The sequence below is a fragment of the Mustela putorius genome, unplaced genomic scaffold, assembly GCF_011764305.1.
Source record: "Mustela putorius furo isolate JIRA1106 unplaced genomic scaffold, ASM1176430v1.1 tig00001451_pilon_pilon_pilon, whole genome shotgun sequence".
In the NCBI taxonomy this organism is placed as follows: Eukaryota; Metazoa; Chordata; class Mammalia; order Carnivora; family Mustelidae; genus Mustela; species Mustela putorius.
In genome coordinates this window covers 1,385,658-1,402,998 of record NW_025421748.1, presented here as the reverse complement: position 1 = coordinate 1,402,998, position 17,341 = coordinate 1,385,658, and the positions used below count along the sequence as shown (strand labels likewise).

Below are 17,341 nucleotides of genomic sequence, written 5' to 3'. Positions count from 1 at the left end.
GCTCCCTGCTGAGCAAGGAGCCCGACACGGGACTCGATCCGAGGATTCTGGCATCATGACCGGAGCCGAAAGCGGGCACTCAAGTGACTGAGCCCCCAGGTGTACCAAGAGCATTTAAACTCTTAACCCTTCTCATTATCACCTCCGAATGAGAAAATTGGAGTAAACTAAACATGTCACCTTTTTGCATGGAAGTTTCTAGCTATCTAATTTTAAAATTCGTGTATATTTTGGATATACAAAGCATAGGATAAAGTTTTAAAAACACTTTTAAGTAAACCTGTATAACTCACAGTAGTATACCATTTTATTATAAAAGTAGGAGTACAACATTGTTATATAATTCTTTAAAAAAGTAATACGGATGATTGCTGTCTGGTTTTCTAGACCCTTTTTATGTATATGTAGAATTTTTCCTCTTAAACTTTTAATCTACATTGCAGATTTGGCAGTATAATGCCAACATTTTTCATGTAGTTGATAATGGATCCTCCTTATCTTTTTAAATTTTTTTTTAAAGATTTTATTTATTTGACAGAGAGAGGGATCACAAGTAAGTAGGCAGAGAGGCAGGCAGGGGATGGGGGGGAAGCAGGCTCCCTGCTGAGCAGAGAACCCAACGCAGGGCTTGATCCCAGGACCCTTAGATCATGACCTGAGTCGAAGGCAGAGGCTTAACGCACTGAGACCCCCAGGCGGCCCTTTATTTTATTTTTTAAAACATTTTATTTTTAAGTTATCTCTACTTCCAGGGTTGGGCTCAAACTCACAATCCTGAGATGAAGAGTCTCGTGTTCCGCTGACTGAGCCAGCAGGTGCCCCTTGCTTATCTTTTTATGGTGGTATTAGTATTCCAGTATATGGGTGTAGCATAGTTTATTTAATTAGTCTGTCCTTTCCATGTGAACAATCAGATTATTTCCAGTCTTCCTGAAAGCACACGCAGAAGGTTCACTACATTGAAGATTTATATTATACACATGTATGTATAACCTAAATATAAATAATATAAATATGTAATATTTGTTTTACTTGTGTAAGTTTTGTGTAGTATACAATTTTTACAAGTAAAATTGCTGTACCAACACAAAGCAAATTTTTTTCTTTTTAAATTTGGGGGCACCTGGGTTCTTTAGTCTGGTGTCTGACTCTTGGTTTTGGCTCAGGTCATGCTTTCTGGGTCATGGGAGTGAACCCCATGTCGGGCTCCCTGTTCAGTACAGAGTCTGCTTGAGATGCTCTCCCTCTCCCTCTGCCCCTCCTCCCCCTCCCTTTCCATCTCTCCCAAATAAATAAATTAAATCTTTTAAAAAATATATATTTTTAAACGTAATCTGTACACCCAGCGTGTGGCCTGAACTCACAGCCCCCAAGATCAAGAGTCACATGTTCTACTGACTAGCCAGGCAGGTGCCCCAGGATATACACATTTTAAATTTTAATAGATACTGTTTAATTTCTGATGAACTTGAACTCAGTATTTTGCTAGTGGGAATGTAAATTGGTGTAACCACTTTGGGAAATTGCAAGTATCTATCAAAGCTGAACATATGCACTTGCTGTGGTCCTGCTGTTTTGCTCCTAGGTACAGACCCAGCAGAAACCTGACATACTTGCCAAGGACACGGACAGATGTTGGTAGTAGCCGCAACTCAGTAGTCAGAGGCTGTGAGCGGCCCCATGTGCACTCACAGTGCGATGGGCACATGCGTTGTAATGGATGTGTGCGCTGTGGTACTCTGCAGCCTGTGGGATGAAGAAGACAGCACAGAGGAGTCCTAGGGTGTTGAGTTACAGGAGCGAGACACAAAAATACACATCCTCCGGTTCCGTGTGATCACCGTTCACAGACCCGCAAAAGTAACTCATCCCATTAGAAGCCAGAGTAATGGTTTTCCTTTACGGGAGAGCAGTGGTGGGAGTGCAGCGCTAGGAGAATTCTGGAGATTATGCCCCGTTTGTCAGCACTGGTGGTGGTTCACGGGCTTGTTCTGTTTGTGAAAGTTCGTTGGGCCACACACGTGAGATGTTCTGCCTTCCTGCATATGCATTCTGCGTCAGTGGAAAGTTTACTTTTTTTTTTTTTACATAGAATCACTTTCAAACCCCTCCCATTAGTGTCTGTTTCCCTATAGTCTTGCCACTCAAATAGACATTAACCTCTCTTTAATCTGGTCAACACATAAAGAGCTCGTCTGTTGTTTTATTTTTATCTTATTAGTAAGGCTTAGCGTCCTTTGGTATATTTACTGACGGTTCATTTCTTCTGTAGTGGCCCTGCTCTTGTCCTTTACCTATTTTTCTGTTATAGTGTTCATTGTACTTACTGATCTGTAGACTTGTTTGGTCTATTCTCCGTCAAAATATAATGTTTTAAGTAGTAAATTCAGACTAACAAACTGTGTTAGGAAAAGTTTCTTCTGATAATTAAATCAGTCTTAAAAGGGCCCATTCTTGTTTCCAGCTCTGTAACCAACTCAGGTCTTAGGAGAGTAAAATCTGCCTCGTTAGCTCCAAATCTGTACTTTTAATGGGGTCTGTATAGAATCTGTTTGAAAGTCCCTGTTTTATTGTACATACGGTAATACCCTCTTTTTCTTTACTAGTCTGTTCTTTGCTGAGAACATCTCCAAACAAGTTTCCCCTCTGCTATTATATGTTACCCTTCATTTCTTTTCTTTTCTCTGTGTGCCCGTGCATATTCTCATACGGAGAAGAGAAATGATATCGAATAGGATGTGTTTGTAGTAAACTTGCATATTAATTTTGTCTCTCTTCTGTTTTGTAAAATAGCCCTTTAAAAACCAGTGTGCCGCATGCTGTTTCCTTTACTTTCTCAACCAGTACCAAATTTCTAAATGATCTCTTCACTAAAATATTTTGTTTTAGTAACTCAACTAGTCTGATGTAGTCTCACTGTTGTGTCTGCTTTTTTATGCTTTGGTTGGGGATGCCTTCTTGAGATAACGTTTAGTTTCAATATTTTTTAGACTTTACTGTATTTTAATGTTCCTCATTTTGATTCCATAGTGGCCTATGGATGTTTTAAAATTTATTTTTGTTTTTTTCTTTTAATATGTAATTCATAGACGCTCTGCTGTTGCCCGCATCCAGGAGTTCTTCAGGCGGAGGAAAGAAAGGAAAGAAATGGAAGAATTGGATACTTTGAACATTAGAAGGCCACTAGTAAAGATGGTTTATAAGGGCCATCGCAACTCCAGGACAATGGTACCAAATGCTCATGGCACTTTTTGGAGAAATTACAGATTGATAATATGAATATTTTCCATAAAGATAGTCTTCATGTATTGCCACTGGGGTCCGGTGCAGCATTATTGTGCCTTCACAGTTACCTCTTTACCCAGACGTGGTTGTTTTAGTCCTAGAATAGATTGCCCGAGACCATTATTGTTCACAAGAAAATTCTGCCCTACTAAGGAAACGCTGTAGAAGTTTAAAATTTTTAGCTGGTACAAATAACAATTGCTTCTTTTTGCTCTCTCACACTTGCTGGATCTGGATCTGGATCTGGATATTGACATATATATGGCTCATTTTAGCATTCTCTGTTGATTTGGAGAGAAAGATTTAGATATATGAAATCCAGCCTCATTGCAAAATGTAGTCTGGTTACTTTATAACAACTCTTAAGATTGACAGGTGAAGATTTGTTTTAGTCACTTTGTCTCTCTAGACATTGTGTCCTCATCTATGATATAAGAACAGACCAGATGGGGCGCCTGGGTGGCTCAGTTGGTTGAGCAACTGCCTTCGGCTCAGGTCATGACCCCGGAATTCCAGGATCGAGTCCCGCATCAGGCTCCCAGCTCCTTGGGGAGTCTGCTTCTCCCTCTGACCTTCTCCTCTCTCATGCTCTCTCTCACTCATTCTCTCTCAAATAAATACATAAAATCTTTTTTAAAAAAAAACAGAACAGACCAGATGATCTCTAAGATCTTTTCAAGTTTTACCGTCCACAAGTCATACACCCAGTGTGATTTTAATTGTGCACTAAGGGGATCTTGTAAGATGATTAGCATGTTGCAACTCTGAACTCTGAACTATTCATATTTAGAAGGTGTTGTTTTCATATATTCATCGAGTAGTCCAAAAGTATCTAAAGAATCAGTTTTAATCTGTTCCCTCCAGAGTTAAGGGTAAAAGTTCAGTAGAGCATGCAGCTTTTGATCTAGGGATCCTGAGTTCAAGCACAGGGTGGGTATGGAGCTTACTTTAAAAAAAAGTAACTTTGGGACAGGGAACTACTTAGCTTTCTCTATAGATACCATTGGTGGTAACAATTCAATCATTCTAAACAGAGTGCTCACTATTAATAGAAGTAATCAATGTGTGTTTTTTATATTTCGCTGATTAAAATTCTGTATGAAAATACTAGGGTAGGAGTAAAAAAGAAAAGTTAAATAAATGCAACAGGGACTCTAAGCAACAAAACCGTCTCCCTCTTTGGTTTGGCGAAAATAGCAAAGTAGCAGCTACCGATGAAATGATTGAAAGATTCTTTGTGGCTCACTGATACACATCCACTGAGAAATGTCATCCTAACCATTCCAGTGTGTCCTAGTCCTCTGTCTCATTGCTTCGTAAAAGTAAAATGTTTACATCCTTCCTTCTCAATTGTGAGAGAATACCTAATAAAAAGATTATTGGTACTTTTTGTTTTTTGGCATAAAGCGAAATATAAAAGGAAACCCTTCATTTTTTTCTGTGATTTGTTTTTATTATAAAGCTAAAGTGGAACCATTTTTGGAAAGTTCAACAACATGTAGACATAGAAGTTTCCATTATACTTTCCAAAACCCAGAAATCGCATGCATGCATTCATTTAGCAGCTACTAATTCAGCACCTACTGTTGCCAAGAACTGTTTAAGGCCCTAAAAGTACAACCGTGAACAGAACATAGTCTCTGTTTCATGGGGCACCTGTCATCACTTACTGTGGGATCATGCTTGCTGATAATTTCCATCATTTAAAAACAATGGAAGACAAAGAGTCTCTTAGGAAATGTTTTATTTTCTAAGTCAATTAATATTTTCAGTAGCAAAATAGAGTCTTTGTTTTCGTAACTTTGATTTGACTTTTCCCACAATTTTCTTGTTAACCCTAGATAAAAGAAGCCAATTTCTGGGGCGCTAACTTCGTGATGAGCGGCTCGGACTGCGGCCACATCTTCATCTGGGACCGCCGCACCGCTGAGCACCTGATGCTTCTGGAGGCCGACGACCACGTGGTCAACTGCTTGCAGCCGCATCCATTTGACCCAAGTAAGACGGCCGTGTCAGGAGTCCGCGCACCGGCTCTGGTTTCCTTCTTGGCGTCAGTGTGAGAGTAGTGGGGGAACTCCAGGAGGCCGTCAGGGGAGCCCGTTACGACTCCCCTTGGGTTCAAAACAGAAACACTTAGAACCTCCTTTTGGCACAAAGTATGACGAAGTAGATCAAAGCCTTTATTCTTTAATATTTCTTCTGAGTTTTACAAGTTGCAAGAGGTTCGGCTGACCACACTTTGCACGACTCCGCCTGCGTCTCCGAGCCTCATTAGTCTTCACATGTCCGAGTTAATCCGACAGAACAAAGGAGCTTGGCTTATTCTTGCCTTTCGTTGGACACTTCCCATGTTTCTCCTAAAAGAGCAGGGGATAGGAAAGAAATTGGACTGACTGCAAGTTGGTCTTAAAATTATGTTCTAGGGTAACTTTTTTAGGAAATCTTCTAAATAGTATTCTCAGTTGACCATTAAATGCGTCAGTACAGTTTCCATGCCGGCTCAGTGTTGCTGCACGTGTATGTGTATACACACACACACACACACCCCTAACATACATGCATAATGTGTGACCTGTGTATGCGTGTCTTAACGGCATGTTTTTATGCTTTATATTAATATGCAACATTTTATTTCTAGTTCTCGCCTCATCTGGCATAGATTATGACATAAAGATCTGGTCACCACTAGAAGAGTCCAGGATTTTTAACCGAAAACTTGCTGATGAAGTAAGACTTTTATTTATAATTATTATAACGCATATATCACTTCGTTCCTGAAATGCTTTCTTAAGAAGACTTAAAACACCTCATTATTTTCTTTTACTTTTTTTTCTTTTTTTAAAGACTTGATTTATTTACCTGACGGAGATAGAGACAGCAGGAACAGGAACACCAGCAGGGGGAGTGGAGAGAAGCAGGGTCCCTTCCTCCCCAGCCCGGGCAGGGAGCCTGATGTAGGGCTGGAAATCAGGACTCTGAGATCATGACCTTTTGCCAAACACTTAATGACTGATCCACCTCCACCCAGGCACCCCAAAGCAGCTCATTATTAATCGGTAACATAAGCAGGTTTATTCAGTTAAGGAGGTCAAAGTTTAAGAAAAAGAAAAACTAAGATTAAAACATGGCTGTAATACTAGAGAGCTAAACATCAAAAATATTATTAGGCTTATTATAATATTGATTATTAGTAATACCAGGTTATTATAGTTTAAGAAAAACAATTTGACTGGTTTTGTGCTTATTGCAATGAAGAATCATTTAAAAAACCTTGGGGCGCCTGGGTGGCTCGGTGGGTTAAATAAAGCCTCTGCCTGCAGCTCAGGTCATGATCCCAGTGTCCTGGGATTGGGCTCCCTGGTCAGCAGGGAGTCTGCTTCTTCCTTTCCCTCTGCCTGTGTTCTTCTTGTGATCTTCAAAAATAAATAAGTAAAATCTTAAAAAAAAAAAAACCCTGTCCTTTTAAGAAAATGAGTTTTACTATGGCTGTCCTCCATAATCACAGCCAAATAAGTAGCAGAACAAATGACTGGAGAATCTTTTCCTTTACTGTCAGATTTTAAGATTTCTTGAGCTCCTGATTAAACCAACGGTTTTCAAACTGGGCTCTGTGAAGCTCTAGGTTTTTTGTGGGCTTGAGACAGGGGAAGGTGGATAATACAAAAGCTGAATTCTTGGGGTTTCCTCCCCAGCTGTAGCTAGGGTTTTTATTGGTGGGTTTTCCTGTAGGATTTCTTACGAACATAACGATTCATGGCATTAGTCAGCTGCTTACTGGCGGCCGAGCTTCTGTTAACAGGTGCCTGTAGCTCACGTTGATGCTGCACCCTTTTAAAAACATGAAATAAGGGTCCATTGCTAAAAAGTGTTATTAGTAAGTTAGAAAACCGGTAGTCTAGACCAAGGTTGACAATCACAATTCCCATATCTGCTTTCTAATAGACATTTATAAACTTTGCCTCTGTCAGACACGGTGCCGAATTGTAAAAAACAAACCTTCCCTCAGAGCATATAGACTGGTGGGACAATGACCGATCAGCCAGAACGTAGAGGGCATGCAGAGTGTTCTGGAAGCCCTTGCAAAGAAGCAGTGTGCTCGTAGATGGGGCGGATGGATGGGGTCTCCAGAGGAAGTACGAATTGGACTGAGTTCACCAGGTGGACAGGGTGCTAAGGAGCCCTTGAGATCAAGGGTCGGCACTTTGCAAGAGGTCCTAAGGCAAGCGAACCACTGGAGAGTGGATAAGGAAGCAGCTCCTTGGGGCGAGACTGGAAAGGGCTCTGGGGGTGGGCTGCGGGGCTGAAAGTGTGTATGAAATTACTGGGGAGCCGCTGACAGATTGGCCCCTTGGCCTTCCTCCTCTTTCCTCCCTTTCTGCCTTTTCTCCTGTGCCCAGATCCCTCGGTGTTCATGGACACTCACGTAGTCCCGTCTTGTACCTAAGACAGGGTCATTGGTGACTCTTCTCCAAAAGTTTATTTTTCAAAATTACTTTGCGTCAGTCGAGGTGATGTTTTCTTGAGAAACCTGAGTGGCCCCGGGGAACTCACTGAACACGGCTGTGTCACTAAGTGCATCCGCTCTGCCACAGGGAGGAAGAATGAGCAGACCTAGGTAGCTGCTCTGGGAAACAAAGCACAGGTGAAAGATAAATTGAATCCTTGAATGTTTCAAGCGGCTTCAAAGTGCGGCCTTTGTCCCTCTGGCAGTCGAAAGAGTCGTGTTGTGTGATGCCACTCCCTCAGGTGCACGGTGAAGTAGTTCCGTGGCGGCGAGTGGCCTTAGGGTGCAGAGAACGAGGCGACTCCTCAGACCTGCTGAGAGCCCGCCGCGGGGTGCGGCTACATCGCGGTCTTGATGTGCTGCTCCGCTTGCTTCCTAGGTTATAACTCGAAACGAACTCATGCTGGAAGAGACCAGAAACACCATCACGGTGCCGGCCTCTTTCATGCTGCGGATGCTGGCTTCGCTGAATCATATCCGAGCCGGTAAGAACTGTCACAGTGTCCTTGACACCGTGGTCGCGTCATGTTACTAGTTCGGGTCTGCTTGACCGTGATTCGTACAATTACTTTTAACCACAAACTGAAGGCAGCATCACTTCTGAGCTAGAAGTTTGGTGAACACTTGATCTTAGTGCAGTAACTTAATTCCTCATGGACCAAATGTATTGAAAAGTGTCATAATGAAACTTGAAAACTTTGATCTGAAGCTGCTCCTTCTCTTCTCAGCATGGAGGATCCTACCTTAACCCTTAAAAGGAATCTCCCTGTATAGTGGATGTGGTGAGAAGTGACCCTAGCTCAGACCAAAATGAATGTAACTGCTTCTGCCAGGGTTGAAGCACAGAACCTCTGTACGGTTTTTAAATATTTTTTTTCTGTTTTCAAGGATACACTGTGAGGAACTAAAGAAACACAAAATGTGTGTATTGTCATTGACATTCGAGAAGGAAGTGCATAATCTGTTCATAATAACAGAAAAGATTGGTATCCGTTATAAACAAAATACATTTATCGAACAAAAAAGTATTTTTCTTTACTGATTTCATAAATTAAATTTCTAATACCTGTAATGTATCAGGCGCTATCCTAGTCATTTCACAAATTTTTCTTAATTAGCTCCAAACCTTTACAACGTTGGTTACTTGTAATAACTTGCCCCACATCACACAACTGGTGGATGGTAAGGCCTGAATGTGAAACTGGCTTCCAAGCCCTTTCTTCCCTTTGACCTTGGGAAGGTCACTTGTGGGAACACATTGAGGTCATGAGTGTGACATGCAGGCCTGAGCTCACACTGCTGCTCAGGCTCTCGCCCAGCGTGCTCTCCATCCGCTCTGGCCCGCTTTGATTTGGGGACACGGCAAAGTCTTCTCTCCCTCAGGATCTTCATCGTCGTCCCCCCCCCCCTCACTTTTGGTCGGGGACACTTCTGCCTATTCCTCCGGCCTTCCTTAGCCGTGAACCGGTTACACCGCTTCCTCAGAGAGAGGGAGGAGTGCAGATGCAGTATGCCCAGCGGAGGAAAGGGTGGGCAGCATTTGTCAAAGTCCTGGAGGAGAGAGTAGCAGAGCACATCTGAGGAAGTAAAAGAAGCCCTTGTGAGGTGGGAAGAAAATATGCAAATTGTTAATATTAACGACTGCCTGGAGAGAGTGGGAATTCTGCATGGGGTGTGAACCGAAAAGGACAGTAGCCCGACAAAATATCTTCGCAGTAACTTGTGGGTTCCCATATTAGTAAACTAATCACTGTAACACTTAAAATTCATCCTTTCAGATTTCAGATTTGAGGCAGCATTGTCTAGAACAAGAAAAACATTTGCTGATTAGGATTCCTAAAACTCATGCGTTCTTGTAAAGAGCTTATCTGGCGAATGGCTCTTGCGGGGTTTTTCTCTAGGAAACCGCTGCTCTCTGGTTGGCGCGGTCCGTCTCACGCAGCGGCTGACGTGCCGTGGGTTGGCAGCTGGCGGGACTCCCCTCGCCCTTTGGTTTTAACACTGGATAAGTCTTACAGCAGGAAGATTTCTTTCTTCCATTTCATTTTGCTGTCGGTCAAAAAGATAATTTCTAATTGGTTTAGTAAACTTAACTCACTCTCTTTCTTCTCTTACGTAAAAGACTGGAAAGAAAAGGCGCACAAGAGTCCCTTCTGTCGTTAAGACGTGCGGTTACTGGGTGAGCCGGTTGTCCAGGCCTGTCCTCTCCTTCTCCCCTGGGCTCCAGGATCCCAAGTCCCATTGTGTGTGCACGTTCGAGGGCAGTCAGGAGGGGACTGTGATGGCGCGGGCGCAGGCCAGCCACGGTCTGGTCTGGCCCCTCCTCACCCCCAGGGAGGCCTTTCGGGGCAGCGCCTTCCCAGTGGAGCTGTGACTCTCCACGAAGGCGGCACATCGGACCCCCTGGCGGGCTTCTTAAGCTGCAGATACTTGGGTTCTACCTCCTGAAGATTTTCTCTCACTTTATTGAAATAGGACTTGAGCTTTTGCATTTTCCAAAAAGCAGGAGAAGTCATCCTCAGGAATACGTCCCTGAAGACTGGGGTCTGAATGTGCGGTCTCTGTCCGTGAGATGGGGGCCCCGATGTGGGACAAAGCAGATCAGGGGGACGGACGCCGGTGGGCCAGTGGCTCTGGCCGTGAAACCACCCACCTGAGGCAGAACAAAGAGCTAGAAGTTCATCGACTCCACCGCCCAGGAGCAGGCACGAGGGGCAGAGGACAGGGGGTCTGCCCCAAGCCCGGGTGGGGGCCGTTTCTAAAGAGGGAAGGTGAGGGGCTCGGCTGCAGAGGGCGTTCTCCCGTGTTTGGCGCCGGGGCCTGGTTGTAAGTAGCCGCTGGTTCACTAGGGCCCGGAGCTCCTCGGAGCTGGGTCTCTGCATGGAGAAGCGGCTCTTGTTTTCCGTCTTCATGGAGGAGAAGGTGTTGCTCAGGGCGCCTGGGTCTGTCACTGCCAACCAGATAGCTGTCGGCATCGAGCTGCTTTGCAGTTTTCCTGCCTCGGGTGCAGCACTTCCCGAACAAAAGATTTCATTTAATTTCTTCTCAGAAGCTGGGTTTCCCCTCTGAGAGCGAGGAGTCTGCAGCAGCTGGTTGAGGTGGGTTTGAGAGAACAGTCTCCCGCCTTCTTCCGCCTTCTGGAAGCCACTGTCAGTCAAGCACTGGCCGCTGACCGGTATTAGGCCCTCTTGGTCCTCACTGGTCTCCTCACGGCGTGCTCTGGACTCTGCAGAATCCCAGTCCTACCCTGAACTCCCGATTCGAAGGCTGGGATAGTTCTTCTTAACCGTCCACTTCCCGTCTTCATTCACAGTGTGACAGCAGTTTGGGTGGGAGCCCTACACACTCCTGCTTGCAGGGGACAGGAATAGGCTTGCGGAATTAGCCCGTCATCTGCAGGACTCCCGTTCGTGGGGATCTGGTCGAGCTGGTAGCAGCTTCGTGTTTTGTTCTCTCGTGCAAGTTTATCACACGAGGAGAGAGTGTCGTCGCTTTTACGCTGACATTCTTGGGTTAGCCCGTTGCTGATCAGCAATCCCTCCACTGCATGCAGAGCCTGGTGACCTGTGAGGGTCTGTCCAAATCTTGGTTTTGTTCACTTACTTTGCAAATGTATCAAACACTTAGGTAATAATGAAAATAGCTAAAATTGGTATAACTCAGGTTGTAAATCATAGACACGTACATTATCTCCTTAGTTTGGCTTTGAAATGCGGTCAGCACAGAGGGTCTAGTGCAGTTGAGTTGGGACTTCTGTGGTGGCCGTGGTTCCACACTGCTGCCTCCTCTGTGTGTAACACAGCTTATTAGTAAAACTCACGTTCACGTATTCCGAGAGCTGTCACTGCACCTCCTGTCCTAGGCGCTGAGATACAAGATAGAAAGGAAAAACTCGTACCGTCCCAGGAGCTCAGAAAGCCCTTGAAGTCTGGCGCGTACAAAGACACGCAAACACGCTGGGCCTGCAGTTAGGGTGAGCGCCGCACGGTAGACACGGCGAGCCTGGCGCGCAGAGGAAGGACTGATCGTTCCGCAGGCTGGGCGTCTGTGAAGTCTCGGGTAAAAGCTGCATCGCGATGAGTGAGCCGGAGCACGGGGCGGGTGTTGCAGAGAGGAACGGCGAGTGCACCTGCCGAAAGCCGGAGAGAGCGAGCTGTGTTCACTCACCGTCTGTGATTGTGTTGTCACTTGCGTAGTTAATCTGGATAAGCTGCTTAAAGCCAGAGACCACGTGTCCGTTTTGGCCACCGTTGTGTCCTTAGCACAACACCTGGAACATAGCAGATACTTAATTTAAAAAATCTTTCTGTAGGGGCACTTGGGTGGCTCAGTGGGTTAAGCCTCTACCTTCAGCTCAGGTCATCATCCCAGAGTCCTGGGATCGAGTCCCACATCGGGCTCTCTGCTCAGCGGGGAGCCTGCTTCCTCCTCTCTCTCTGCCTACTTGTGATCTCTATCTGTCATATAAATAAATAAAATGTTAAAAAAAAAAATCTTTCTATAAACAGAAGTACACAGATCTGCGAGAATGGTCCCCGGGCTCCCCCACAGCCTCCCCTCAGTCAGTCTGGTGGCACGATACACCTCCTGAGGCTCCTGGGCTCCCAAGGAACACGGTTTGAAAACCACTGCTAAGAGACCATGACAGGTCTCAGTCCCTAGAGCTTTTCTTTCTAAGTGTTGAGGTTTAGAACGACGTGACATCAGAGTCCCGCGCTGTTCCCTTACTCGTTTCACTTGCTTTCAGTGGTGAAAAATCAGTCCCCCACACACAGGAGCGGAGGGATTCCTACGTGGGCCGTGTTGGACTTGTATGCATTTTAATGAGTTTTAAATAAAAGGTATTGAAAGTTACTTTAGTTACAATGCTGAAAACACTTCTTTTTCTGCGTTTCGTGTGTTTTCCAGACCGGTTGGAGGGCGACAGATCAGAAGGCTCTGGTCAGGAGGATGAAGAGTAACCCGCCCTGGCTGGCGAGCACTTGATGGTCTGAGATTTGTAGAAGACATTTATTATATTTTTTTCTTTACAGAGCTTTAGTGCAATTTTAAGGTTATGGTGTTTCAGAGTTTTTCCCTTTTTCGGGATAACCTAACATTGGTTTGGAATGATTGTGTGCATGGATTTGGGAGAGTGTGTCAAACAAAACTAGCAAAATGTTTTAAAAACTTTTTGCCACGTGTGAGGAGTGCTAGAAAATGCAAAGTGCAATATTTTCCCTAACCTTCAGATTTGAGTGCTTGGATCAATGTGGAAGAGTAATTTTCATTATAGTGAAAATGTTGGTCAAATGAATTTCTACACTTGCCATTTGCATGTTTGTTGCTTTCTAATTAAAGAAGTTGGTTGTTTTAAGATATCCTCAATTTGACGTTTTATTTCATGCCTTACTACCTTCACCCACATTTTCCAGTCTTCTCGGTAACATAAGACTCTTTATTCTCTATTTGAGAATCTTTCCTGTTTTGGCTTCCGTGAGATAGAATCACATAGCGGAGCTTTTTTTCGTTTCTCCTTCCAGAGCACATTATCTTCACTTCCAGCCCCGTCCGTCCCCATTAGTGGAGCCTCTCTCCCCAAAAAGAGGGTTCGGCTTCCGGCAGCATGCACAGCATCACAGCATCACGGCCGGCTCCCGGGACGCGCCGGTGCACGTTCGCGTGGAAAGCTCTAGCTTCTGCTCTTCCTCTCTCTAACTTCTAGATTTCAGCTGAAAGCTGTTGACCGTCCGTCCCGTCTTAACCATCCCGGGTCCTTGACTCGAGTGTCCAACTCCGCCTGACTTACGCTGCCTCCACCCAGGTCTGAAACGCTCCTGCAGACTCCCCCAGGCTGCCATGTGTTCTCCAGCCGGGCGTGGATGGGACTCCAGTGGCTGGCTCAGTCAGTACAGCATGCGACTCCTAATCTTGGGGTTGTGAGTTTGAGCCCCATGTTCCATGTAGAGATAACTTGAAAATAATTTAAAAAAAAAAAAAAATAGCTCACTGAGCCACCCAGGCACCCTAAGCCTCTGCCTTCAGCTCAGGTCATGATCCCAGAGTCCTGGGATCCAGCCCCGCATTCGGGGGGCGTCTCTGCTCAGCAGGGAGCCTGCTTCTCCCTCTCCCCCCTGCTTAGGCTCTCTCTCTCAAATCTTTTTAAAAAATAAATAAAAATAAGTGTTCTGTATTTCTGGGAACAGCCCTCCCTGAATCTAGCTGTCTCAGAGGCGTTCGTGAACAGCATGAGGAGGGGTGTGTGGTGCAGGCATCACCCCTCCCGCTTCTACAGCTCCTGCCCACTCTGTGGCCTGCTCTCTCGAGGGAGGCCTTGCTCCAGGACATGGAGGCACACGGTGGGCCGAGGGGGACACACTCAGAGTCCACGGTCCAAGTACAGATCCACAACTTCCACAGCTATACGTGCACCAAAACAGATATTTAATCATCAGATAAAGCTATTCTAAATATGCTTCTACTCATTTATAAATAAATACTGTGACTTATAATACTAAATATTTTTTTATCTTTTAAAAAAAACTATCCAAAAACTTCAAGTGAAATAGATTTCAGGATTAGCTTGCTTAAGTTTTGCTTTGATGGTTTTTTACGACTTCTGTATCCGGAGGCCCAGTATCAGAACATGGCCTAGAACCCCAGCTCCTAGCGCACGCACACTCGCACCCGCACCGGAGTGGCGGCCTGCTTCCCTGGTACTCACGTGCCCGGGGTCCCTGGGGTCCGCCTGGGGCTGTTTTCATCTGGGTGGGGCTGAGCTGTCGGTGCCATAGGATATTCCAAAATGGTGATGTGGAAAAGAAAACCAGAAATGGCTTCTAATTCCCAAGCTGTTAATATTCAGGAAAATTCTGAGGGAAAGGAACACAGACAGCTCTTTGTATTACATTCTAAAAATAATATTGAGCAAAACTGCATTCTTGGTAATCCTACCCAAATTTAAGTTTGTGCTTTGGAACCTTCCAAACAAATCCAGTCGCCGACCTCGGGTTGCAGTTTTTAGGTCTGGCCAGCCGATATCCAGGCTCCCAAGCTCTCACCTGCTAAGCCCAGCTGGCCCGTAGTGACGATGACTCAAATGTCCCTCCTCCCCTTCTCGCCTCTGCACAGTCACATGGCCAAGACCTGGCACTTGACCCAGACTCTGGTTCATGTACTTTGGGAGGTCAGACAGGCCTTAGGCTTTCCTAGGCCTCCCTGGATTCTGTGTGTCCCGCCCCCTAGCCTGGAAGGGTGGTCAGACTCTGTCCCCTCCTATAGCCGCGTATGACCATTTCCCTTTGCTTCAGGGTGAAGTGGGATGTCCCTTCCGTCTGGTGGGATTGACCTGGGGTTCTGCACACACTGTGGGTCCCAGCATGGACTCCCCTCCCCGTGTGGCCTCTTGCCATGGGGCCTTGGAGGATCACGGACTCCGAGAGCCGAGACCCACGGCCAAGCAGGCTGTAAGGGAGGTCAAGGCCGAGCTCCTGGCCTGGTTTGGGACCACAGCGGCCCCGGGGTGGGGAGGGACCGTCCTCGGCCTCCACTAACGAGAGCTCGGGGCTCCCGCCACCGCCCCGGCCCTGCACGGAGGCTCCAGGACGACCCTCCGCACCCGCGGCCCCTGCAGGCACGCGCCTCCCAGGGCCTCCCGCGAGGTGGGGCGCGCCCGGAAGCTCTCCCGCGCTGTCCCGCGCGCACCCCGCACAGCCGCCCCTAGACCCCCGTCCCCGGCGCCCCGCGGGTCTCGCGGGAAGCGAGCTGCCGCCCTGGTCGGGGCCCCCAACGCCCCACCGCTGCCGCCCTAGCCGGGCAGGGGACGAAGCGCGCGCCCCCGAGCCCCGCACCGGGCATCCGGGGCTCAGGGACCCCGTCCAGTGGCAACTTCCAGGACAGGGACAGTGACGGGCACCAGCGCTCGACCAGTCCCGCCCAGACCGGGACCCGCAGCACCGAGGCCCTCGGCGACCGCGCGGCCCTGAGTGCCCAGGACAGGCCGCCCAGCGCAGCGCGGAGCCGGGCTCAGGGGGCGCCGGCGGCAGGTGTCCCCGAAGAGGCCCGGGGGACGTGAGGAAGGGTGCGGGTCCTCCTCGCCCCGCACGTGCTCCCGCTGGCTCCGGCCGGGCAGGGCAGGAGGGTTTCCGAGCGGCGCAGCGCGGGGAGCCCCGGGCCCCTCTGCCCACCTGGAACCTGCCTCGGTCCGGGACGCGGAAGACGCGCCGCGCTACGGGCCGGGCCTCCCCGGGGGCCACAGGCCGGGGCTGCCGAGCGGCTGCCCGCGCCCTCGGGGCGTCTGCACGGGCCGGGGGTGCGCGGTCCCGCCGCTCGGCGGAAAACCGGGGACGGCGGGGAATCCCTCTGCGCAGCCTGGGGCTCCCGGACGGCTCGGACGAAACCCTGGCGGGTCTCCGCTGGCGTGGGATCTGCCCGCCAGCCGGGACCTGGGGTCTCCAGCCTCTTACCCCGGAGCCCAGCCTGTGCGGTCCAGCGGCGCCCCCTGCACCTCGGGGCCAGGCCCACGTGCTGCCCTCGAGGCCGGCGCGCAAGCCCCGGGGCCGCCCCGGCCCAGAGAGCGAGGCCACATGGCGCGTCCCGGCTGCACACGAACGTGTCCCTTCACCGACAAGTGCAGGGGAAATGCGCCGCGCAGAAAACGCAAGATGCCCTCAAAGTCGGGACCGCACCCGGCGGAGCGGAATTTGACCTGCACGTGTCCGCAGAGCCCACGGGGCAACCGGCCTCTGCTCCCCCGAGAAGCCACCGCCCCCTACCCCCCAACCTAGGCCAGCACCCGGCACAGCCGCGGAGCCCTGCTGAGGGGCCTGGTCCCCACGAAGGCCACAAGCCACACGCTGCGGGAAGGGCCTTCAACCAACAACTGGCCACTGGCTTCTGGCAAAAGGACACCGTGTCCTGGGAGCCAGCGAGGCCCCGGGAACACGGTGTAAGGGAACGAGCTTTGGGGAGGAGCCGCCTCTGGGACCCAACGCTGCTGACCGTCTGGCGCTGGGTCACCGGGGGAGGCCGGACACGGGAGCCCCTGACCCTGCTGCCCCCTGCCCAGCTGCAGTCCCTCCTCACAGGGATGCCGGGCAAGCTCAGGCAAGCTCTCGCCGCACAGCTCACACCCCTGCAGCTTCTGCGTCAGGGCTGGGGGCTGGGGTCAGCCTCCAGGGAGGCCCCTGCTCGGCTCTGGTCGCAGGGCCCCCGTCAGACAGCATCAGCGCTGCGCCCGCGGTGGTCAGGGGGTCCCCCCGCCCCCCTAGAATCAGAGAATAGCAAAGATCACAGTGGGATGCGATCGCGGACACCCTCTACCCACCTCCAGCCCCTCACCCTGTTCTCTGCGTGGCTCTGAGAGGGGACACGCAGTCCGGAAGGGCCCAAGTGGCGAGCCTCTCTCCCACCCCTTCCGGCCCCAGGCTGCTCTGGGACTGGGGCCCCAGCCGGCGCTCAGGTCGCACGCACAACCCAGATGAGGTTTCCCTGCGTGGAGGAGCTTCTTCCCAGGAGGACAGCAGCTCCGGCTCCCGCACCACAGCCTCCGGCCCCCTGGGGAAGATCGGGGTG

General features: G+C 48.8%; 1 protein-coding gene across 7 annotated transcripts in view; it reads left to right on the top strand.

Annotated features, from left to right (window-relative positions):
* Window positions 1-13,145, top strand: part of DCAF6 (DDB1 and CUL4 associated factor 6) — a 139,019-nt gene extending 125,874 nt beyond the window's left edge. For all 7 annotated transcript variants that reach the window (XM_045087772.1, XM_045087774.1, XM_045087777.1 and 4 more), the window contains 5 exons: window positions 3,090-3,228; window positions 5,127-5,283; window positions 5,924-6,012; window positions 8,169-8,274; window positions 12,698-13,145. In XM_045087772.1, coding sequence (XP_044943707.1) covers window positions 3,090-3,228; window positions 5,127-5,283; window positions 5,924-6,012; window positions 8,169-8,274; window positions 12,698-12,750 — 544 coding nt within the window. In that variant the 3' untranslated portion in view covers window positions 12,751-13,145. The remainder of the gene's footprint in view (window positions 1-3,089; window positions 3,229-5,126; window positions 5,284-5,923; window positions 6,013-8,168; window positions 8,275-12,697) is intronic.
* The last annotated feature ends 4,196 nt before the right edge of the window (window positions 13,146-17,341 follow it).